Genomic DNA, 24,934 nt, shown 5'->3' with positions numbered 1-24,934 from the left:
ACTAGCAACTTATTTTTCATGTTACAGAGTCAAATACACTTTTAAAATGAAATCTCATGGTACAAAATAACTTAGATAATTAGAACATATAATCTGTCTTCAAGGTGCTAAACATGGAGTTTTTTGTTTCCCAATGTTTTTAATGAACCATAGAAATTACCAGAGATCACCAACTTTACTACTTTTTTTCTGCTTTTGGCCTTCTTTGCACCAGCTGCATAACAATTCTCTCTCTTTGAAAAATGCACACAAGACACAAAGATTGTGCTCAACAGCTTTACTCAGACTGGACTCTTAGATGCTGAAGAAAAAGGCACAGATTAAAAGAGACTCTGATGACTCTTTTGAACATAGCAAATGGGATTTTGTTTATAAGAAAAAAAAATACTGCTATGAATTGCATGGGCTGAAAAATTAAAATATTATTCCCTGTTCCTAATTATTTGCCTTCATTACAATGGAATTTAAATTAAATTGTATAAACATATGAAATAAAGTCTCAGTATTAGGAAGTTTTTCTTTTGTTTCCTCTATGTACATATCTTAGTATACAATTTTTACTTTTCATTATACATTTACTACATACTCTTTTCCAAACTGTATGAGAGCAACTGTAAAATGTGTGTTTCAAGAAAATGCTTTGCATTCAGAAAGAATCCACCTGCTTTCTTGGCTGGCAGTGCCAATCAGAATTTAGGAAGAGATGACAGGTCAGGGCATCCACTCAAATGTAATCATCCTCTACTGGTTCACCGTTGACATCACAGTAATGAATGAAGATAGCCACCACACGCTGGAATACACCTTTTTTCATCTGGCGCAGCTCAGAGATCTCTTCTCCTATTGTTTCCATACAGATGTCTGCAGACAACTGTCCTTTCCTTCGGGGTGCATAAATAGTAGCTGTAGAAAGCAAATTAAGAATAAAAACTAGAATCGTTCCTATAAAGAAATTCACAAGAGAATCTGTTTTGCATTAAATGAGACAGTGTTGGAAAACAAAGTAGAGAAAAACTTTCCATTGAGCAACCATATTTTAGGAATGCTATTCAAGCAGAAAAGGTATTCTGCCTTCTCCATACTTAAACCTTTCGACAGTTCCAATGTTCATTTAATGTACACAGAGTCCATATGTCTGCGAGTGAAGAGAATCCCAGTGCACAACAAAGCCTCCCCTCTGAGACTCACCCAATGTGCTTTCAGGTTATCCATTTCAGTGATCACTTAAATGTCTTATAAACAAGAGCATTTCAGGATAAAGCAGCACTCTTGTCTTTATTTTTTATGGCTTTCATAACATGTTTATCTAATTACTCATTTAAATTAAACACATATCAATTTTTTATAATTCAGACTGCATACTGAACCACAAGCATTAAGTCTATGAATCCACTTCAAATAAAATAAAAAACCAAAATCAGAGAAAGATAGAGCCAAAAATTATTTCTTTTTCATCCTCTTCCAGTGGAGCAAGATAAGAATACCCCAAATGACATAAATTAAAAATACCTCCAATGAAGGAGATCCCAAGATTTTCCTAATTAAGTAGCAGAAGAACATATTTTTTGTGCTACCAAGCATATTTTTCCTGCTTCCAGGTTCTTAAATGAGCCCTAGGAACTGCCTGCTATAAAATTTTACAAGACGAGCTCTAAATAGAAAGAGGCATATCTATCCTAAACTCCAACCCATGTCATCTCTGTTGCAGAGTTTAAGTCCAGTTCTTTCCTCTTTTCACCCAAATTTTTGTGAGTCTCACTTCTCTTCACTGGACTCTCCTCAGCCAACTTTTACAACTTTTCATAAAGCAAACCTGGGGGCAGTAGTCCTGCTAGTTTTCAGCAGTGATACCAGAACAGGAGTTGCTGGGACTACACACCACATTAGTAGGCTAAACACTGGATTGGCTCCCCTATTTTGTCGGTATTAGGGGTCTCCAGCTGGTTGATAAATTGTGGTAGTACTATGGCACCCTGCTCTGCTGGACCTCCTTTCTCGTCCAGCTCACGACACTGCCACAAGTCGTTACTTTAAGAATTAGAAAACTGAAAAATAAAGGAATGCCTTGCCAACTCGTGCCCAAGTAACAAGCTGAAGTTCTTGAACACAACAAAAAAATACTACTCACTTCTTTCATCATCCTCAAAGTCATATCTAGCATAGCTGTTTGGTTCTGCTGTTCTCAGTGATCTCAACCATGGAAAGTCAGTAATCATGGAGTAAGGGGCGCCATCCACAATGCCTACAAGACAGACAGGATGAGGATACTAAAAGGACAATGTCATCCCAGCAGCATCAGCACTCTTCATTAAGTAAACTTCACTGACACCCAATATACTGGTCACTCTTCTGCAGGAAAAGCACCTCCCCACTTCAATTCCCCTACTCTGTGCCAAAGGTCCTCCACTCCCTCACAAGAATTATTATTCATGTTTCTTGTAACTTGATGCAAAGTTACTTATCTTGGCAAGAGAGCTTTCAGCTCTCTATAAACACTCACCTTCTAGAGTGTAAATATCTCGTCCCCAAGGGTACTTAGTGTATTTCTTCAGGTCTTCTTCAGTTCGTGTGGCTTCAGGGAAAAACTCATATTTAATAAGTTCTCTAGAGAGAAGAAGGAAGAAATTACAGCCAGTAGTGATAGGAAATGTGAAGGCGAGAGGAAGAAAACACAAATGGGAAATCCTATCACACAACCTTTCCTTTAATGAGCCTGAATCCATAGAAACACCCCTCCAAGATCCTAACACAAACTCAGTACGCAACCCCTCTGCTTTTGAGAGTAACCATAGGGAATATGTACCATTTAGACGAGAAACCAATTAAGCTACCTTTTAAGCACAGCTTTCTATCTGTGAGGCACAATCTAACATAGCTGCAAATAAACAAGGCTTTAACAGTAAATTTGTTTTCTTAAACTACAAAACTACCAGTTTAAAACAGCTGGATGAGAGCCACTGCATACAATTCTCTGTTGCTGGGAATTTTTGTCCCTCAGTAAGGAGCAGATAATGATTGCACATCACCTACCCCATTAACTAACATTATTTCTTGGAGTAAATCAGTCTTACTCTTTTATGAAAAAAGAAATTTATTTTTCCATTTGAAGATATTCCTCAGCCATCCTGACTACTTCAATGCTCAACTGCATTACTGCTGGACGGAACAGAACTGGAAAATTCTACAGTATTTTTCATATAGTTAGGTTTATTTAATCTACATTTTGTCTTACATGCATCTTTTCATTGACAATCCACATCGCACCATCTAGGATTCCATCTCTGCTAGTCAACAAACTTTCTTTTTAATCCAGCAGACAAAATGCAGCAAGTCTAGAGATTCATTGAAGCTGTGGATGCTGATTGAATACCTTTTCTGTAAAGTTACCAAACAGCAAATACTTACTGGTTGATATTTGCTATTGTGTCCATCCAGCTCCGAACGCGCACCTTATTGCGGACATTAGGTGGGTTACTGAATTCATGAATTATACAAATGTGGTATGGATAAGGGCCACTAAATACCTTTTGCTCAAGAGTCAATGTGTCAACCTGTGAAAGGCAGAAAACAAAGACTTGTAAACAAGAGAAACAGAGATGTGATTTTAGAGTCAAGAGCAGACATCTACCAAATCCCCTAAATTCTGAGGGAACATGCCCAGTGAACAGAAATTTCAACAGCATACATAATCGAATACATGGTTAAGCAGAGTAAAACTTTCCTAGTGTAGCTTTGCAAGTGAATTTTCTTCAGTAGTGGAATTTGATGGCAAATGTCTATTTTCTGATGTGTTTCGCAAATCCAATATGTAAGTAAACTTTCATAAAATTAAATAACAGCCTAAATTACATTCACTTTTTCAGAATTTGTCTCTGGCTTAGGAGAAGGGGTTGGTTTTGTGACATTTTTTTTTCTAATAGTCTTATCACCGTCCTCTAAGAGGCAAAGCAAGAGAGCTGGTTTCAAAGAAAAGCTGGCTTTTATATGAAGTCAGCCTTCCCTTGTTGGTCAGGCAAACCAAACCAGAAAAAGCCTCACTTTGCATAAGAGAAGTGTCATCACAATATAATACAAAATGCTCTGGTTAGAGTGATAGGGTCAGAAAAACATTCCAGATCTTAAATTAAGATCTCTTATTTACTTGTCAAATGACCTCAATAAGTCACTGAATGTCAACGCTTACAGCTCCTACACGTAATCTGAGGGACGAAAGGGTGGCTCCAGGTGCCACAACTGTCTTGCAACACTGTTGAGCATCAAAAGAGGATGCAGCTTTCAGCAAAGTAGTATTCAAAACTCTAACTGCTGTTACTAAATCTGATAAGATGTGTTAAAGATTTCAGATGCCTATGTCATCCTTCTGCTTATACAAAACAACAAGCTGACTTAGCAGCATCTAGGTTCTTTTCGTTATTTACAGTTATTCAGTCTAGAATGAATTCAGTGCATCATGACATTTTACAATATTTTCTAATGTAATGAATATCAAAGATGGTAATATTAAGTCTTAAAATCCAGTATCATCCAAATTCCACATTTTGCAATGAAAGCCTTGATAAGATAAAGCTTCAATAAACAAGTTTCTCAGAGTTGTTATTGTAGCATTTACATTTCCTGCATTAATTGAAAAACATGAGGCCAAGAGTGGTGAAAGAATACAGGCAGAACTTCAGCTCTGTCCATGATTAAACAAAAGTTGGTTTTGTACCTGCTGCATTGGGCGAAGATAAATGATCCGGTTTCTCTCTGGTGGCATTCTGAGAATCTGATCCAAAATCTGATCCATGTTTAACTTCTTGCACTGGGCATAGTCAAACCGATTGACCACTGGTGCATTTTCTACTTTCAAGTGTTTCAATACACGGCACCTTGTAGCTATAAATCATAAAAAAAAATTATTAAGAGAAATGTAACACTGAAAAGACCTTAGGAAGTTTCTGTCAGAGATTTTCAAAGCTGACACAGTAAACAAGTAATAACAGACAATTAGTGAAGCAGCTTGGATAGTTGGCAACTTAAGCATGCTGAAGAAATACACTCGGTGTTCACTTCTTCCACATCATGATCCAACTTTCAATTTCTAAAGAAGAATGCTTTTTAAAGGGTATCACAGAATCACAGGATCACTAGCTTGGAAAAGACCTCTTGGATCATTGAGTCCAACCATTCCTATCAACCAGTAAACCATGCCCCCCAGTATCTCATCCATCCACCTTTTAAACACCTTCAGGGACAATGACTCCATCACCTCCTTTCACAGAGCATTGTCAAATCTAATCTAACAATAACCTTTCTTTCCCTTTGTTTCCTTTCACAAAGCCCCCTGAAATTGTCTGTGCACTGCCACAATTGAAAACCACTGACTTCAAAACCAGATAAAATATAGAGCATTGTGAAACTGCACTATTTCCTTCATAATAACCCTGCTCATGTAATCAAAACTGAGTTAAAAATTAATGTATGTTCTAAAACGTATTCTGGAATAAATAAAAAAATAATTTCTCCATTCTCTGCTAAGTAGAGATACCTCATTTCAGAAGAAAATGTGTTACTTAGTGTTGAGGTTGCAGAAACAATAAATGACCCAATGCTTCAATACAGGACCAGTCACACACCATGGCATGTGAATCTAGCACAGCGTAAATTTATAAAAGATTTTTATCATGTCAAGGAGGGAAGTAGCATGTCAGCTAAACAATCTATGGAAGAAATGAGAAAAAACAAGGTACTTTGAATCTAATTTCAACAACTTTCTAATATTGTATCACTGTTCAATAACCACCTCACCTTCTTAACTGTCATATAATTTCATCTGTTCATTTTCAGATATTAATCTTTATTAAATCAGTGATGAAGATCAGGAAGGAGGCATTCACATTAAGAAGCAGTACTATTTGCCATTCTAAGCATTAGTCTCACTTGTGGCAAAGCAGCTGATGAATACAAAGCAAGTAGTGGATTGACTTTAATTCTATCAGAAAATTCTAATAACGCCAGATGGAGGAGGCATGCATGACATTAACTACATACCATGTATGAACATCATTTTGGGGCAGTCTTTCAGTACCAAATCTGTTATTCCACAATTTGTCAAGGTGATTCCAACAAGGTTTTTGGATTTCAAAGTCAGTATCTGGTGAAAATTAAGAAAAAAGAAATAATCTAAGACAGCGTAAAAATAAAGAAAAAATAAAACTGAATTTTAAAATACACTGCCAGATACAGAACGATATTAATTGGATACTAATAACATCAGGTATTTGAGATGACTACGCTACCGACGGCAATGAGAAAAAAAAAAGACTTCCCCTTGATCAGCAGCATCACAAAAGGACAACTTCATAAGATTAAAAGAGAAGTCCTACTAGAAAGCACATTTTTATCAAAAAATTTAAGTATAAATTAAAACCTGTCATAAACCTTAAAACTTCTACTATCCAGTTTCTAATTTTGAACCACAATGACAAAATCGGCAATTCCGGAGAGTAACTCTGGTTTGAACAGAGAAAGAAGTTATGACAGAGAATTTCGGTTTCAACTTCATATGCCAGTTTTACCAGTGCCATCTCAGAGGCAAACCTCACTCATACAGAGGACTGAAAATACATATAACTTATTTAATCCTGTGTCCACTATCAGTGTTACAAAGCATGCATGAAGCTCAAGAAACACATAAGCAGAAACATTTCTAGTAGCACAAGCACAGGAGAAAAGAAATAAGAAAGGATCATTTTAGGTTTTTTTAGCTGAACATTTTGAAGTTTTATCACCGAAGATTCTAGCAAAATTTAGCAGCCTAAGGATGAAGCTGATGAATAATACAAAGACTAAACCAAGTTCTTTTCAAAGAAAGTAAACACATGTAAAGAGAAAAAAAAAAGCATTCTGCAAAGCTTCTTTCAGTTGCAGCAATATCAGCTGTTTCTTGTAACCACAGATAGTTACAAAAAATTACAATACAGTTCTTTCAATACAGCATATTTTTGGAAGAAAAATCACACCCCCAAAAATATCTTTTACGCTAATCAGAAAAACTGTAATGCATCCTAGTAACCAGAAAAATATTATTGGTCATATTCACAAAAACTTAAATTAGCTAGGCTAAGTACTTCACTGTACAGAGAGGGGAAAATAAACGCAGGCAGCTTCCTCTGCAGCAGAACTCGGAAGAGAAGCTTAAGTTAACCATTCAGAGTTATCCTCTGAAGCAATGATCAGCTCGAATACGAGCTTTGGGTAAACAGCCCCAATACAGTAAGACAGACCTTGCGATTTCTCCTTCCACAACTGATCCTCACTGCAGAAGAATTAAATTGTGTTATTTATGTACTAAGAGAACCTCTAGCCTACAAAGTAACAGCTATGTTGCTATGTCCAGAGATAATTATGCATCCCATATTCCTCTTCACAGCCGCAGCCCCTGCTGTTGTTTCGAAAATAGATCCCAGGGAATAAATTTTTTCCCTGTACATCAAGGACACTGTGGGAAGGCAGGACTTCATGAAACACCGTAGCCATGAGCATTTGACAAATTTCAAGTTTAGCCTTAGCTTATAATTTGCTCTTCTCAGAGTCAGAGTATCACTGCACCTAACACTGAAATTTCTTCTGTATGGATAAGACCAGAGAGCAGCAGCATCAGCTATAACTCATATGGGTCTACAAGGAAGAGCAGCTTGTATAATTCCAACATTGTTCATGAGTACTACCAGCTGAAAAACCTGTAGAAGGTGAGGAAGAAGACCTTACTTGAACATGATCATCTTCAATAACCGGGTCACTTGTACTGGTGGACTTGTCAGCTGTCCTTTTTCGCTTTGTGGTTTGCCGTGCCTTTGGCTTGGCCACCTCTGGAAACAAAAGAACAGAAAAATCTTTCCTCTGCTTATACTTCAGGAGAAAAACAGAGGCATTCCCAAGCTGAAAATGTCCAATAAGAACATATATTTCTTACATAAGGGCTCATCATAGAGGAAAATACAGGAATGCTGAGCCTACAAATTCAACATCACAGAAAGATACAAAGGGAAAAGAAAAGGGAAAAGGAAAAAAAGGAAAAGGAAAAGGAAAAAAAGGAAAAGGAAAAAAAAAGATGACTTGTTAAGTTACACTTGGTTCTCTGCACCAAAGAGAACAAACATTCTTGACAAACAGAAGAACCACAATAGTTTTAATGTTTTAAATAGTAGAAATAACTCTAACTACTCAGTAGTCTGCTCTTTATAACTGTCACTAAGGTTTTCCCAAGACTGCAGAGGATGTCCACGTATAAAATACTTTGATGTTTCCAAGCTGCTTCTTACTTCATTTCATGCACCAGTAACATCAAATTCTTGCTTGATTTAAAAGATAAGGCTTTGAAAAGAAATAATAATTGATAATCACCCTGAAAGTAATTTTCTGTGATTAACAGATCTAAATGAGGAATTATTTTACTAAAATTAAGGTTCCTTTGATGTTTTTGTTAAAACAGACGGCATGTTCACGAAGATTCACAATCAAGACAGAAGTAAGAAAAAGACTATATATGAACCATTCCATGCTATACTACCATTAACATTAAATAAATATCTCTTTCCTTACTTAACATCATCAAATCCCATCAATACATGTAAACGATTAACATGTGACACCCAGTGGGCCAGAATTGACGGTACTGCTTCAGGGGATCCATGACTGAAAAGGCTGAAAGACGTAGTAAGTACTCAATTCGTGGCACACATGAATCATCATCCCCACAGAATTTTCTGACCATTCCTAGAGTATCTATAGACACCAAAATACTTCTTAGCTATATTATAGGAAAAATTTTCCAATTTTGTGTTGAATTGTTCAAGGTGCAGCCCAAGGCCAAGAAATCTTTACAGAAGGTTTAACATAACATGCATTTTAAAATGCGAATAGCTTGCTTCACTACAAACATAAACTAAAACAAGTTTTAAAAACCCCATTTATTACAAGAAGTAGTAATATATGACCTGTTCCACTGTTCAATGTGAGTAAATAATTTAAGAGAAGAAAAAAATTACTTCTACTATCAATCATAGGTTTGTTACAGAAGCTGAAAACCACAATGTCGTTTATGCTACAATAATAGAAAGCAGTCATATTCAAAGCTCACTGTTAGATTATTTATGGAAAAACATTTCCAACTCTGTAACAAAGCACTTTCAGGTTATACTCCAATGAGCTGTATATCTTATCCTAGTGAACAAAAGCACTGTAACAGCCACGCAGAAGCAACCTCACTATTCTACGAATTAAACACAGATTTGAAAGGTAAAAATGACACATCATGTCTCATATTCCGCCTCAAGCATCAGCTAATATCTGATGTTTCAAAGAGGAAAATAAGTGCATAAAGACATATGCATAACTGTACAGGAAAGCAGTTTTAACTTTTGTAAAATAGGAAACATTGAGACATTTTTCTCCATGAGCAGAATAGATCTTTTACCTGATTAAATACTGAAACATGGAAAGAGAGATACTTTGAGAAAGGTACCCTAATTTTATACTTAGATCTGACTTCACTTCATGTTTTGATAATCAATGAGGATCAAGCAAAAATATTTTCTTTTGATTTCTGTAGACTCATTACTAGTCATAATGGTGCAAGGTAGAAACCAGACATTTTAAATTGAATAGCATGATCATTTTTTCCATCTGAGATGCATCTAGCCACAGAACAATATCTTAGGTGATTTAGGTTTCGTGAGCACTTTGGAACAATAAGATAAACTGGAAAGTCGCTAAGATGTACTGTTTGAATCATTCCATGTTAACAGATACAAATTTGCTATCACTCTTTTCTACCTCCAACGCATACAGTTCTGTAACTAACACGTTTCATTTCACTTGCCAGATATTCTCAACAAAGAATGCTGGATATGTGAGGTAATTATAAAGTATGCTATGCCAGGCTCAGATGATTATTTTGGAAATCAAGTGTACGTGGAAGAAACAGCAAGCTCCCCTCTCACATCTATTCTTTTCTCCCAACGTTTCAGGCTTCATTCCAGCCCTTCAAGATTTTGTTTTTATTTTATTGTTTTAGGTTTCTTTTACATGACGTGAAGCATGGATCTATTTAATAAAAAAACAACTTTCAACAAGTTTGACCACCATGTCTTATACAGTTGGAAGTAGAATCCAATATGCAGGTGCACAAGCTTCCCTTAGCTCAATTATAATTATGGCTTTCTTTATTGTTTGATAAAGTATCAGTCATTAACTTTCGCCTTCTTGCTAAGATCTGAGCGTACCTGCTGTCTTCTTCCTTTTAAAGGGAGAATTTTAATGGGGGAGACAGTCTTATGTTTCAATGAATAACAGCCTTCACAGGAAGAGAGAAGCTGTCAAAAGAAGTTGCATTTGGTTTTCAAATGAGTAAATCAAACACTGTTCAGTATGTACGGATAACACATACAGAAATACTTGCATGGAGAAACAAGTCACTGGCACTTTTTCAGAGAGATCTGTTATTTTACCTAGCTATGGCAGTGAAGTCAGACATTTCTGTTCCATCAATATTCTGTCTCTTTGACAAACCATTTATTTTTAAATTATTAACCAATAAATCCCATGTTTAACTTCAGTATTATCTGTGGGTGTTGCTGCGTTCAACACTGTCTCATGCCAGCACAGTTCATTCAGAAATTAACATGTGCATATAGGTCATACCTGACTCTGACACCAGAGGGACATGGGATAGTTTACTTCTAGCTCTTGTTAGTGGTCGTCGAGGATACTCTTCTTTAGACTCCACCTCACAGCTCCTTAGCTGGGAGCCTGTGCTCTCCTCACTGGCAGGCCCAGAGGCACGCCCACTAGTCCTCTCATCACTTATCTCTCTTGGAGGGCCACAGTTTGGCAGAGTCCTAAGTGCAAAATCCGACCCAGCGCTGTTTGGTCCATTTCTGCAGGATCCACTTGTAGATGGGCAATCCCCATCGCAACACCCACTAGTCCTCTGTTGCGTGTCCTGTGGCTTGTAGCAGGAACACCTGGAACAAACAGAGCTCTCCTCAGTCTGCCTCTCACTGGAGCCTTCACTTTTACAAGTTGAGCAGACACACTGCCTGGGTTCATCTCCAACTGCTGGACTGGTGCCAGCAGAGTGGCTATTAGCTGTCTGTGCACAGTCAGGGCTAGGAGAAGCAGCACTGCAGGAGCTGGATGTTCCTGTTGATCCTGTAGCATTACTGCAACCTGGGTAAGAATCTTTGCTTTTGTTCCTTTCAGGCATGTCACTTGCTGCTTTCATGTCTGCTTTAATCTGCTCACTTGTTACTTGACAACCTTTCTCACAGCTGCTTTCTTCAGTATGGAATCGCTTTGTCTGGCCCCCTTGGCTGGCACTACATCTCTTCCGTAGTGGTGTCTTGCCTTTACCGCTCACTGTAAGAGTTAAGTAAAAGAGAACAATGAGACAAACTAATACACAGTTTAAATAAACGCCAAGTGCTACTTTGTTAAGACTGCTATTCCCATATTATGAGAATTAACAACATTTCTAGCTGTTGCTGAATCTCCGTAATGTCTTGCAGCTATTTTTGTAGTAACGTGCTGAGATATTTGTCTGTAAGTGAGATACTTATTTGCCGGAGAGGCTAACATTTTCACAAAGGAGCTAACTGGTTAAAAAGGCCAAAGCACAAAAATACAAACCTCACACTAATAATAGCCTTGTTTTCTTAAATCAGATGAATAAATCTGAGGAATTAAATAGTAACATAGCTAGGACAAAAGTTTCTGCTTTCAACAGCAATCCTGAGCTCCCCCTCCTGGGTATGGAAAGTGGTGTCAACAGGTAACAGTAGTCTCACTTTACAGATGAATAAAAAGCCACAGTGAATAGCGTGCAAATCACAACTAGAACTTAATATCTATTGTCTTAATCCCCTCAGCTAATTAGCTAACTAACCCAAACCCAAAAAACATTATTGGCCCCTATTGGTTAATGTGAATTGTCTTCTCCAAACACAGGTTATTTCAACCCTCAAACATGAAATGACAACTATGCTGTAATTGCAGCACCTTGCGGATTTCCAAGTTGAAACTATAGGTCTTGTTGAAATGTACTAAAATGACTGGAGGGCTGATGTGTAGGGAGTGCTCTGGTTACAGTAGGAAGACACTTGATCCACGACAGCTTTGACATGTCCTAGGCTCTGCAGAAATTTAACCAGTACTAGACAAGGACATTTCTCAGCCCTTTACAACACAGGATTTTTATGTTAATTGTTCAGGTAAATATTCATTAGGGTCTAATACTGTAAGTACTTCATTTCTCAATTGCTTATAGATCATAATTCAACTTCAATTTCCTCCTATCTTGCATACGCATGAGACTACTTCACTTGGAATACAAGCTACAGGAAATAGCATGTTATCCCTGCTGCTGGAAAGCCCGTCACACAGCATCAGATCAAGGGCTCACACTTGGTGCCACAGATGCACAGCTTACAGCTGTAAACTCAAAACACAGGAAATGTCCTTTTTTGTATCTCCCTAGAGAACCATAAAGTTCTAGGCCTCTGACTCTGAATAAGTCATAATAATATACATATACTACTAATAATAACAAAGTATATACACACATGCTGTAATAGTAAGCATGGTTCAGAAGTGAAGAAGACAGCATTGAGAATTCTAACTAACCTCCACAGCTCCCATCAAAGTAAAGTTGGTCTTACAGTGACCCCTCCAGGACACTATTACAGGGCCCCCACGAACCAAAAGATGGCTACAACTCTCATGCATTTGCCTCAACGGTCACATTTTGCTTCAGCAGCAGTGCTTTGGCAGACAATGAAGCTGCAAATTTGGCTTCACAGACGTGATAAATTCTGTGCAGTTGGAAATCTAAAAGAGGAACTGCAGGCTTCTACACGCAAAACAGTGAAGCACCACTATTTCTGTGTTTGTACAGCAAGTATGTGATTGGAGCTAAGAGAGAAGCATACTTACGCCTCCATTCTAGATTTACAACAGGAAGAAAAGAGCAGGGGGCATTTAAACAAGCATGCCTTTTACAAAGCTAGAAATAAATCTGAACAAGATGCAAAGACTAAAGCTTAAGAATAAATTTTGCCTAACAGTGCACAGGAACCTATCTATTCCATACCTGAAGGTTCTCTAGATTCCACTTGATCTCTAAGTTTTTCTTCTCCATCTGAGTAATTCTGTGCAATGCTGTTAGAGATGCAGGCTCTTGAAGTCCCCAGATTTTCTTCCTCATCCTCGCTGTCTGAATCATGGACAGTAACAGGTGCTGCTTTTACAACAGGCTGAATGCCACTAGGTCCTGGAAACAGTAGAATAATGCCAACAATTCATGTAAAAATAAGCCAAGCATGGATTAAAGGGCTGAAGAACTTTTAGAATTGCTTAAAAAAATGACAAGAGATTAATTTGGCTCAGTTTAGCCATGCATTCTATGGCTCCCTCATTAAAATCCAAATATGAGAAGAGCAAAACACTGTCTTTCAGCACTAAAGCATTCTAGTTTAGAAGAGTGTAATAATCCAAGACAAAACACAGATTTTTTTTTAATGTTTCTCTCTTCAGAACAGCTTAAAGGTTCTTCCACCATAGCACAAGTAACCGCATAACTACGTATTATTAGCAGCCCCTGAAATCTCTACCACAGACAGAATTGCCAGTCAGAACATCTGCAATTATCCTTCTCAATCCCACCACCAGAAGTGGGAAGGAGAAGCATGAATTATCAAGCTTCAGTACAAATATGCTTCGTTAGTCACCTCTCGTGGCTACTAACCAGAGGCATTAGCCAGTCACAATGACGTAGCTGCCTGTGAATAACACAAGAAATGAACATGAATAGTTAAATAACCTTTTCACGATTTATCTTGCAAAGGGAAAAGATCCAGCATCCGTACATGTTACTTCATGTTGCTGGCATATTCAGTAGAAAATTATGTTGTCCAGCAAATAGTGCCTACGAAAAAAATCAAGACTGCCTTACATCACTATTGCGTGCCACTAATGATGTCACTTTAATTAAATTAACACTGGAACAAAATGTTCTGGCTTGAAAAAAAAGATAAAAAAGAATCCACACGCTGCAGTGAATAAAATAAGGTCATTAACACCAACATTGGAACACAACAAGCCCATTCAGGCCTTCCAAGTCTTTTATTATACTCAGCACAAAAGTAAGGCTTTAAGATCAAGCTATTTTATTCCACATGCAAAAGAAACCTGGGGACTGTAAAACAGACTCTAAAATAGAACATATTTCCTCACAGCAGTAAGCTGTGCTAGCATCATTATTCCACCAGACACCACAGCTGAAAAAAAACATCGAAAATCAAGACTTATACTGAAAAATTTAACCCCTCAAGAAGGTGATTTTGTTCCAAAACTAAAGTTACCTGCTTGCTCTTCGTCAACCTCCATAGGAACAACAGCCTGGCTGTGAACTGGAAAATCATTCTGGCCCTGCCCAGCAGCGACCCCTTCTTCCTGTGCCACCTCCTCCATCTCATTCAGTGCTGAAAAGATTAAAATAAGGTCAAGCGGAAACAGAAGGCACAGAGACCATAAACATAGCAGGAATTCAATCACATCCACAGAGAGTCAGGGAATCATCAAGAAATAACTAACAGTCTGTCGCACAGCCTTTCTGATTTGCTTCTACGTCTCTTTAGCCAAGGCCTCAGCCTGACTCTTGGAGTCTACTTCTCCCAAATCTTCTCCTCCTCCTCAAAAGTCTCGTTCTACTGCAGTAAGCAGCATAACCAGGATTTACAGTCGTTTGCTCCAATGACTTCTGCCTTTGCTGGGAAAGTTAAAAATACACCACCTGACACTGTGATGCACTCCCAGCTCTGACTAGAGCAGCCTAGAAAACACTTGATGCTTCCACAGATGAGTATCACACTGAAACTTGACATTAATAACACATCTGTACTGATCTAAATCATTGAATTCAACTGTCTTTGTAACAGCTCTTAGACACAATACAGAGATTGCTTTTTCCACACAGATATTGGAGATGTGCAGACATACCAGGAACTGAAAGAGCAACAAGCTTTCAAATGTATATTTCTATCTTCTCTAGAACCTCGTGTAAGTGGCAATGCAAATAAAATCACTCTCTACAAAGGTTCACAAAGATGAGATTACCCTCTGCTGCAATCTGCTGCTCTTCAGCTTGACCATCTTGACGCAGTTCATTCTCCTCGTTCTGGTCATTTGGGTGTTGGTGATTGTTGTGATGGATGTTTGGATTATTGTTATTCTGGTGGTTGTTATTGTTGTCATTGTCATTGTTAGAGTTCTGATTGCTGACCAGGGCAGATGAGACACCAATTCCTGTGCCTGCACTCAGGCCCACACGAGCACAGCCCTGAAAAAAAAGAGCAACTCTTAAGATTTGAAAACATAGACATGTTATCTCAACCATCTATCCCACTGCCAACAGAAAAAGCATTCTGTCAGCAGTATCCAGGACAGAAGAACAATACGCACGTGAAGAACAGGGAAACTGCCCCAAATACTTCCTTATGCTACATGCTGCAGAGGTTCATCTTAAGTCTGGCAACACAGAAAACTTACACTCCTCTGTTAAACTCCTGATGAAAGGGAATTCTACAAAGCATATAATCTTACTTCGTTAAATTGTATTTAATTTGCTATGAGATCATATTACATCAATACAAATAGCAGATTACGTAGTCTTCCAAGAACACAGTAGCCTCAAGACAGAATTAATGATCAAAGAAAGCAGTTCTGTACCCAGGCAGTTTTCATTATATTACAACGGCTGTTACAAAGATTTGTGTTACAGTGTGAGAGGGGACAATCTGAATAAATAAAATTCTCAAGCTTTGAAAACACAGGGGAGCAGTACTCCCATTTCAACCAGTACAAGATCATAAAAAACCCATAGCACTGTAAACATCATTCTCCCAAACACATCATGATAATAGCAACTACAAACCAAAGTAATTTATTTACCAAGCTATTTAATTAATTACAGCTTTTAAAAGAATGCATAGCAGCTGGAGCTCACCATGTTTCCAATGAGCTGGCAACAATAAAAAGCAAAACCGTTCCCCGAAAAACTCACCTTAGGAGGTTCACGGAACATCTGGTCCAGAGAAATAAATTCTAAGCTTGGCAATAACTCAATGAACTGACTAAAAGAATCTAGCTTAATCGCATGGCATCGCACCAGGGTGAGGTCAACCAGCCGGGTCCATCTTGAATGATCTGCGGAAGAGAAGAGACGCATTTCCTGAAGGATTTCTACCTCACTTATTTTTCATTATAGCCTTTTCAGATCTGAGAGTAGGAATCTTCTGTATCTTCATTCCGTTATCAGCATCATTATGATTCCAAACCATGCATAATCTACTGCACTTACTAAGAAACAGAACGAGCAATACTATAAGCAGAGAAATTCTGGTTAATTATCACAGCTATTCATATAACACGTCTAAAACTTCAAAGGTGTGCAATACCTGTGATCCAATTATTTGGGTTATGTAGATGTGGGCAATTGTAAATGACGAGATACTTGATGCAAGAAAAAACTTCATTTACAGCTTTCATACCAATATCTGTAATAATTCCTGGATTTTCAACCACATCAGCCAAGCCGTACTTCACCAAGTCTCCATTCGACATTTTACCTAAGAAGAAGAAAGTAGCAAACACAGGAAATTTCAGAAACCCTTATAGCATGATTTTCTAATTCCCTTTTTTGGTCCAATTTGGCAAAAAGTATGAGATTATCACTTCAGTTCAATAAAGTTGAGTCTTCCCCCAATTTCAGTTAAAAAGTTTCAGGAAGTGGAAAAAAAAAAACATTGGGCTACATGAAACCATCAGCCTCAACACAGGTGCATCAACATTCTTTCAATAATTTTTTAAGAGTGATTAAAAAACATTAAACTTATATAATCCTTAAATTTGTCAAATAATTTACGTATATAGAAAATGCCATACACTGTAGTAAAAACTCATCAACATATCCTAGATGAAGAGTTTCAAACTGTGGAAATTCCAGTTCAGCCATCTTCAAAGCAGAAAAAACACCATCTTTGGTCAAGGAAGGCTGGATCCGCACTTCATGCAACCTGAACACAATGAAGAATTGTTCCTATTAAAAGGTATGCTAAAACGCAATTGCCATAGAAATCACTCAACAAGATTTCCCTGGTAATAAAATGAAAATACTTTTGCAACAATGGCAGGACTAAGAGGATATTTGTCGTATCTTTGTGGTAGTATTTGGCAGTTCCATAGCAATATAGGAGTTGTGAGACTAACAGCACCACACTTTTCAGATACAAGTCTAAGAAGGTGGCTTATGATGGAAAGTAATTCAGAAGCAGACATAACTTGAGTTATGTTAACCACAGAATATTCCTATTATACCAAGTTTAAATGTTTATTCCTTAAGTTTCTGAAGGTTTTTCTGCTTCTTCATGTTGTGGGACTTCATTACTAAGATATTAATTTTGAAAAAGGAGAATGGGGAAAGAAAGCTCTAATGGTCCATACCTTCGTGCAGCAGTTATGATGAGGTAGCCAAGATCCACTTCAAGTGCATTCTTGCAAGCTCCCAGAACTATAGTGTGCAAATTCCTAAAACCACCTGACAAATAAAGAAAAACATTCTTTCATTTCAGTCACAGATCACTTTAGGCCTTGCACATTATTCCTCCAGTGTTGCCTTGGAAAATAAATCAACAAACCACAGCCTTTTTTAGCAAATCAATAAACCCCATATCTGCACCCAACTCCCCTCCAGTGGTCCCAGTTCTACTCACCAACAAATGCAACTGGAACATTACTTTATCAGTCAACAGTTAATTGATCAAAAGATTAAACCAGTACTCAATACAGAACTATAATTAGCACCAAAATCATAATTCCAAACTGGATACCTTTAAAATAATAAAAAAAGGATATGCTACAGATAAAAAAGATAAACTTCATGTGCCTCCAGTATCTGCTAGTATTTTTATTTGTTTATTTGTTTGAAGTATGAGGGATAAGAAATGTCATACCTGATCTCCAGCTATCTTCTACCACATGCTGGATAAGTCCTCCAAGAAATGGAACACGAACCAGTTCTAAATGCTCCAAATTTCGAGCAGAAGCCAGGCCTGTTACTAGGGGAACATACTTCAAAGAATTTGTGGGTCCTATATAGAACAAACCAATACAGATGAAGAAAGTTGTTTACTTAATAATATCAAACACATCACTTTAAGTAATTAAAAAATGACAACTAGATCAAGAAGTCAACAGAACTACATCACACCAATTAATGTACAGGAGAGGGATACAATTTCTATCTAACAGCATGAATAAAATGATGACTGTTTTCAGAATCTTGTATTCCATGATCTCCGTTTACAGTTGGTGCCTGTGCAGCTTCAACAGAATTAGTAGACTTCCTACAAAATAAAACATCCCTCCATATGTGAATCCCTCTTACCGGCACAGTTCCTCATGACAAAAGTGCGTAAGCTGATACAAAGGAAATCTTTAAAAGGCTGTGGTTTGGTGAGTCTCACCCACTTCAAATAAAGGTGCCTCAGCATTGGGATACAAGGAATCTCGGGGACATTCACCCCTAATAATACATAAACAAAACAAACATTTTAAACAAGCTTTAAACTATAAACTGTAGGATAAATGTCTTCGGATTAATATTCTGGATTTAAAAAGGAAGTATTTTCTTTGCTAAGTGATACGTGAGAAAAACTGTAAACATTTTAAACACAACTTCTTCACATCAGTTTGTCAGCACTGTTTTTAGAATTTGCCCTTTGGACCTGCTATCACACATTTACAGCAACTAGTATTTTAAAACCGCCACGTGACAAATTCCCTCTCTTAAAAGAGAATCACAATCTAGCAGAGTTCCAAAGCCTTTAAATTCATCTGTGTTGAAGCCAACTAATTCATCATTAAATAAATACTTACCTACTAAGTGCAAAGTCTGGATTTTAGCTCCTATGGGAATTTTCAGCTTGTTCTCCGGAGGAATCGGAAAAGCACCATTACGATTACGAAACTTCCCTAAAATATGAACTTGCGGCATGTATGTCCAAATAGCTTCCACCAGCTCTAAATGAGAGGTTTCAACGCCCTGGATAAAAGGAAGCAAAACAAATGCTCTAACACCAGTTTAAGCAACAATATCCTCTTAACCATGTAAACTTCTCAATAACACGACACATAATGCAACGTGTTATTTCACTTTAAATTTGTAGCAAGATTTGTCTTTTTTTAAAAGCAGAGGGATCAGTTTTAATTCATTTCTGGACTTAAGAGCACCTGTGGTTCCTACTGCTGCAACTGAAAATAGCAGTCATTTGCAAATGAGCTGCACATTTGCAGATATGGTCACAATTAACTGCTACTTTGTACAGCCAGATCTGAACATGAAGCCCTATAAGCAATGAGTCCCTACCAGATTTCTTCTGCTCTGTTAACATGCATCATCTTAGCTGCTGAAGGAGCTTCTCTCTCAAGACTAACCACTCACCAGCAGATTTGGACAGGCCTGCAAAGCCTCTAAAACTCCAGGAATACTGAAAGCTTCATGGCCACGGACTCTGCGTCTTTCAAGATACCTGGGATGAAGACCATAAAGCTGTTCAATGTCTGGCATCTTCCTCAGCAGCGTTAGGAAACTGGAATCAGTGAAACCTAAGATGACAACAACAGATTTGATATTTGTGTGACAGCAGATACTTAGTTGCAAAGGGAAAGCCAAACAGTTTGTCCTCTTTGTATAGCAGCATAAATTCTACGATGTTGAATGATTTAGTCAGTGAATTAATAGCTTGTCTCCTACTTCCAGATTCTTGAAATCATGAACTACATATTCTTCTGCCTTGAATTTTGCAGGCTTGCTACAGGTTTCCTTCAGTGCAGTTCCAATGGCTACAGGGTTAACTACAGTTTCTCCCTTCTCAGATGAAGTATTACTGCAAACTGTCAGACTTTGTGTCTACATTTTCCCTGGAATTCCATTTATCAACTACATGGCTCAAAAATGTCCAGCTGGATCAGTTATCTGCACTTCATCATTATTCACAGCTCACAATTCTCAAAGAAATAAAGACAGCTCCTTAGAGCAAAAGATTATGCCATTCTACCATAAGACAATACATTGAAAGGGTTTTAAACTAGTTACCCATATGCACATCCATCTCAGGCTAGGTCTAACCATCTGCCTGAAATCAGCCCTAATAAACCTAATTTTGCAGAACCTCTGACTTCTAGAATTCACTCATTTCAGGTCTCTCCCCCAACAAATCCCAGCAGTGTAATTTAAATCCAACAGAAATCCTAATACTCACAGGGTTGACCTAGGTTGCCCATTTTATCTATTGATCTGAAGATGGCTTGAGGTGTGACATCAAAATTTATTTATTCTTACATTGTTAAGTGCTGGCAGATGAGTTGCTCTCTCATTCCATTGTATTTTTTGCTGCCTGCATGCAAACAGCCTCTTCTTGGATTAACCCTTGGATTAACTCCCTTACAATAATCAGACAAACACAGATTGTATTTACAGATTGCTACAGAGAATCCCCGTTTCTGCTACAGTAATACCCAATATACACAGGCGCACACAGACAAATTTTCCCAACCACACAGTCAAGGAAGCCACCCAAATCTCACAAAAGTCAAAAGGAATTAAACATCTAATTCCTTTCACTGCTTCAGAAAATTTACCCTGTATGTGTCATTATAAATACCAGTAAAAAGCCACATCTTAAGTGAGTGCATTACTCACCAGTGGGCATGTATTCCCACCAACGACCTGCACACAGATCCACAACCTTCACTACTCGCAGATAAAGAGTGACTGCTTCCTTCAACTTCCGGGACAGACATTCCATGCACATGATATCCTGCAAGGGAAGGTACCTTTGGGAGAGGAAAAAATATCCCTCTGATTTATCAAAAGGTGGATTCTTATCAACTTTTTCCGAAGTAAAACATGACTACACAAATTCAAATATTTCTAAAACCTAATAACATTGATTGAAACAGGATTTTCAGACCATACTCGAAGTGTGAGATTTTGCTAAGCAGAATGACTCAGCAATTTCTGACACTGAGTAGAGTATATTTAAGGTACAAATATTGTAGTAAAATGGAAGGGTGCTTTAGCTCTCTAATAAACACTGCCGAGCAAATCATTTGCCATAATAGTTTCTATGTGGTTTAATTAAAGGTACTTTAATTTTCTAGTACTTACTAGCTCACTCAATTTGCAAACATTTTGGAGAGATACTATTTTTAAAGAACTTGTAAGACATTACGTTTTGAATATAATAGGCATTAATGAAAATTTGGGGGGAAGGACTGTGATGTAGGGAAGATTATCCACTCATCCAAGTTCCCTTCCAGACACTATGAAGCAGATGCAATGATTTCAAAACATGAACCTCAACTATGTAATAGCCAAGATACATTTCTGCACTGAAATCAATATTTAAACATTTGTTACCACATACTGGTGAACAGAATTAAATCACCCCTTTATTTCTTTTAGTTCTACAATCCATCACATTCACAAACATTAATTTTTGAAGTATCTAAATGAATTCTGAGACTGAAAAAAAATTTCAGTCTCCTTTTTACTCAGTTTTTATCCATCACAGTACATTTTCCAAACACTATGTGACACAAGCATCAATGCAGATAAAATTGGGAAAAAACAGAAAACAATATAACAATACTGTTTATAACAATAAACAATAAATTGACTTTTGACAGGTTGCTCACCTAAAGATGTGGCAAAGCACTTCATGAGAGAATTGGTTCATGTAATCTTTCGGCTCATCAGCTTTGGTAGAGTCAGAGCCTTCCCTGTCCACCGAACATGGTTTCACACTTTTCCGCCGGGGACCCATATTTACAACGATTTCTGATTAAAGGAAATGTTCACAATGTTATGCAAATTCAGTGCAACTGAAAGAGAAAAGGGGCAGAGAGTAGAAGAGGATACTCCAGTTAAACTTCACTTGCTGAAAAGAGACAGCAAATTCTGCCAATAAAAGACAACCTCCTGTACAGCTAAATTGGGTTAACTGAGAAATAGAAAAATTCTTGCAACAAGCTATACTTTGCCTAGTACAAAAGGTCTCAGACATAAACTGACAATTATTACATAAACTAGAAAGTCCCTTTGAGCTAAGGGAAAGTGACAAAGAAAATCACCACAGGTTTAATAAGACTCTTTTGCATTAATAAAATGTCTTCAGAGAAACCAACCACATAGGATCAAGACAAAGCACAGCAAAGCTGTGCAGAGATTAGAGAGGTTACCAAGCAAATACCAACTATACGTGTTCCAGTGAAACAGAAAGCCCAAAGCCTAGTCTAGCAGAAAAAATGAGTAATTTTCCTTTTAGAAAAAATGGGCCCCTAGCTCATCATTCCCAAAAAATACCTTATTACAGGTCCTTAAACTAGCTCTTCTTAGACATTAGAACCCCAAATAAAACATTTGGGTTGCTTAGTTAAATATCAAAGCCCTAGAAAAACTGAAAGATCTTGCCTCAGCAGCAATGTGTGGGATATGCTTTCTTCTTTCCCTTTACCGAATTAGTATGTTCAGGTTTACAATGCTTGTGCAGCACATACAGAGGCTCAGAGGACTGAAATAACAGTAATAGATGTTTCATTTAAAAATATACAAATTGATTACACGAAGTAACAAATAAACTAAACAACTAAAATAAATATGGACTAAACATTAACATTAGAACAACTGAGTTAACATCTCATGCAGATGAACAGCATGAGAAAAGTCTTCACTACTGCTGTTTCGCTGAGGAATTCTTTCTGGTAAGTAGGGTAAAGCATTATAAACTCAGTAAACCTGTTTAACAGGTTGAATACCAAAATTCAGTGGAGGAGGAGAAACAAACTTAGAAAAAGACAGGTTTTGGAAAACTTCTCAGAGATGTGTCTGCTACAACATTGACTGTGATGTAAATACACCACAGTGTTTGCTTCACATTATGTAGAAGTGGCAACTGACAAGAAAAACAAAGTATTTCAAAAGAAAATCTTGCCTTCCCCAACACAAGTTATTTACATGCTGGCACAAAATTTGAAATATTGATAGCTTCACTGTGATCTAATTATTGAAAAACATGTGCTTTCACACATTTGTGTGTGTGTTTTAAATTAACAAATGTATGCTGTCGTAATTAATTTTATTTAAAATAGTGATACTAAAATAACTAAATTAGCACCTTCTGTCAGTGAACAGCATGAAGCGTATCTCTACTCTTTTGGAATGGCTGTCTAAAGACACCGAGTTTGTTGCCTGTACACATACCATCCCTCTTTATGGAGCACCCTGGAAAGATTTAGCATGTTTGTGACACTGTATTATAATGTTGTTGTACTTCATTGAATGTTCTCAACTTCATACAGTTCCAACTAATGTATGTAGGGCACCTAATGACAAGACAAGGGGGAACGGCTTTAAATTGGAAGGGGGGAAATTTAGATTAGACATTAGGAAAAAATTCTTAATGATGAGAGTGGTGATGCACTGAAAAAGGTGCCCAAGGGAGCTGTGGCTGCCCCATCCCTGGAGGTGTTTGAGACCAGACTGGATGGGGCCTTGAGCAGCCTGGTCTGCTGGGAGGCGTCCCTGCCCGTGGCAGGGGGGTGGAACTGGATGGACTTTGAGATCTCTTCTGACGCACGCCATTCTATGATTTTATGATTGGATTCTGATGGAAACAAGTATTACATGGATTTCCAATGAATGTCACCTGATCACTCAATTTGAGCAGAAGGCATTTTTTTTACCACAGAAATAAATCCTAGGTTGATGCAGACACACAATGGAGTACAACACAGCAGTATTTAAAGGATGGATTAAAAGGACTGTAAGATAAGGCAGGAGAAAAGAGAGGTATTAACAAACAGACAAATACAAAGAGAAAAAGTCTGTAAGAACACAGCAAGATTTAAATGCAAAGAGCATCACCTGCCCCCTGAGTTTTGGTTTGGCTCCTGCCATTAAGCCATGGGGAAAAAGAATGACCTAGCCTCTTATGAGGCAGCAGTTTCTGTAAAACACAGGCTCCTCCTGACACTATTTTTAAGCTAACGTGTGCAGCTTTGACGTCTCATTCTACATTAGGAAGCTGACCCCCTTTTCAAAAAGCAACCCCGTCAGATATTTAATGACACCGATAAAACGAGCTGGGGAGAGCAAAACTAATTAATTCACAGGAGTCCTTACACGAAACGACAGCTCGATGTGTACCGACTGCACTTAAAGAGCTTAAGGAGCTTAAAAAGGTATGGGGAGAACCTCCAGGAATGACCGATACAGAGAAAAACGCTGGGAGAACAGCTCGAACACCTGGCAAGGGCAAATTTAAGAGGGGCGTTTCCTTACGGGGAGAAGGAAAAAAACAAACAGCAGGTTTCTTTTCGCTTGCATAAGCGCTACAGAAGCAGGTTTGCCCTGAGCCCTCCTCCCCGCCGCCGGGCCAAGCCCCACCGCCCCCTCAGCCGGGTGGGAGGGCAGAACGGCGCCTGGGGGCTCCCCCCGCCGCAGGACGAGAAGCCGGCCCTTCTTCGGGGCCTGTCACCCGGCCCGGCCGCCTCGCTGCTGGGCGACAGCCGGCGGGGGGGGAAGGGGGGCGGCGGCACCGCCCCGCAGAGGATGGGGAGCGCGACCCCATCCCCTCCAGCCCCGCGATCCCCGCCGGCTCAGCCCCGCAGCTCCCTACCTGCCCCTCAGCGCCGCCCTGTTATTGTGGCCGCAGGGGGAGGGTTAACCCCGGCAGCCGCTTCCTGCGCGGCCCCTTCCGCCAGCGCCGCCGCGTTTCCGGCACCGCTTCCGGCGACGCTTCCGGTACCGGCGCGCCGCCATCTTGGTGGGCGGGGC

General features: G+C 38.4%; 1 protein-coding gene across 3 annotated transcripts; it reads right to left on the bottom strand.

Annotated features, from left to right (window-relative positions):
- Window positions 1-307: 307 nt before the first annotated feature.
- On the bottom strand, window positions 308-24,902 carry FBXO38 (F-box protein 38). 3 transcript variants are annotated; one of them, XM_054079285.1, is made up of 22 exons: window positions 24,777-24,902; window positions 21,796-21,937; window positions 20,798-20,931; window positions 19,538-19,701; window positions 18,973-19,138; window positions 18,482-18,619; window positions 18,048-18,185; window positions 17,539-17,632; window positions 16,981-17,111; window positions 16,494-16,664; window positions 16,100-16,242; window positions 15,154-15,376; window positions 14,400-14,519; window positions 13,130-13,309; window positions 10,684-11,400; window positions 7,750-7,850; window positions 6,031-6,133; window positions 4,709-4,875; window positions 3,406-3,551; window positions 2,501-2,604; window positions 2,129-2,242; window positions 308-903 (listed from the first exon to the last, which is right to left on the bottom strand). In XM_054079285.1, the coding sequence occupies exons 2-22, from the start codon at window positions 21,921-21,923 to the stop codon at window positions 725-727; spliced, it is 3,561 nt and encodes a 1,186-aa protein (XP_053935260.1). In that variant the 5' UTR covers window positions 21,924-21,937; window positions 24,777-24,902; the 3' UTR covers window positions 308-724. The 3 variants fall into 3 exon arrangements, with proteins under 3 accessions (XP_053935260.1, XP_053935259.1, XP_053935261.1); XM_054079284.1 differs by having other exon boundaries at window positions 21,796-21,981; window positions 24,777-24,877; XM_054079286.1 differs by lacking the exon at window positions 24,777-24,902 and having other exon boundaries at window positions 19,538-19,625; window positions 21,796-21,933.
- Window positions 24,903-24,934: the final 32 nt, after the last annotated feature.

Source organism: Cuculus canorus, chromosome 14 (assembly GCF_017976375.1).
Source record: "Cuculus canorus isolate bCucCan1 chromosome 14, bCucCan1.pri, whole genome shotgun sequence".
Classification (NCBI taxonomy): domain Eukaryota; kingdom Metazoa; phylum Chordata; class Aves; order Cuculiformes; family Cuculidae; genus Cuculus; species Cuculus canorus.
This window is presented reverse-complemented; position numbering and strand designations above follow the sequence as displayed.

Bases quoted from the DNA above. Each gene is read 5' to 3' on its own strand.
- FBXO38 (XM_054079285.1), bottom strand. From the start codon at position 21,923: ATGGGTCCCCGGCGGAAAAGTGTGAAACCATGTTCGGTGGACAGGGAA. The intron at 19,139-19,537 runs GTGAGTGGTTAG...CCTTTTATCCAG, and splicing joins AGGCCTGTCCAAATCTGCTG to GGCGTTGAAACCTCTCATTT. The intron at 6,134-7,749 runs GTAAGGTCTTCT...AATTTTCACCAG, and splicing joins TTGAAGATGATCATGTTCAA to ATACTGACTTTGAAATCCAA.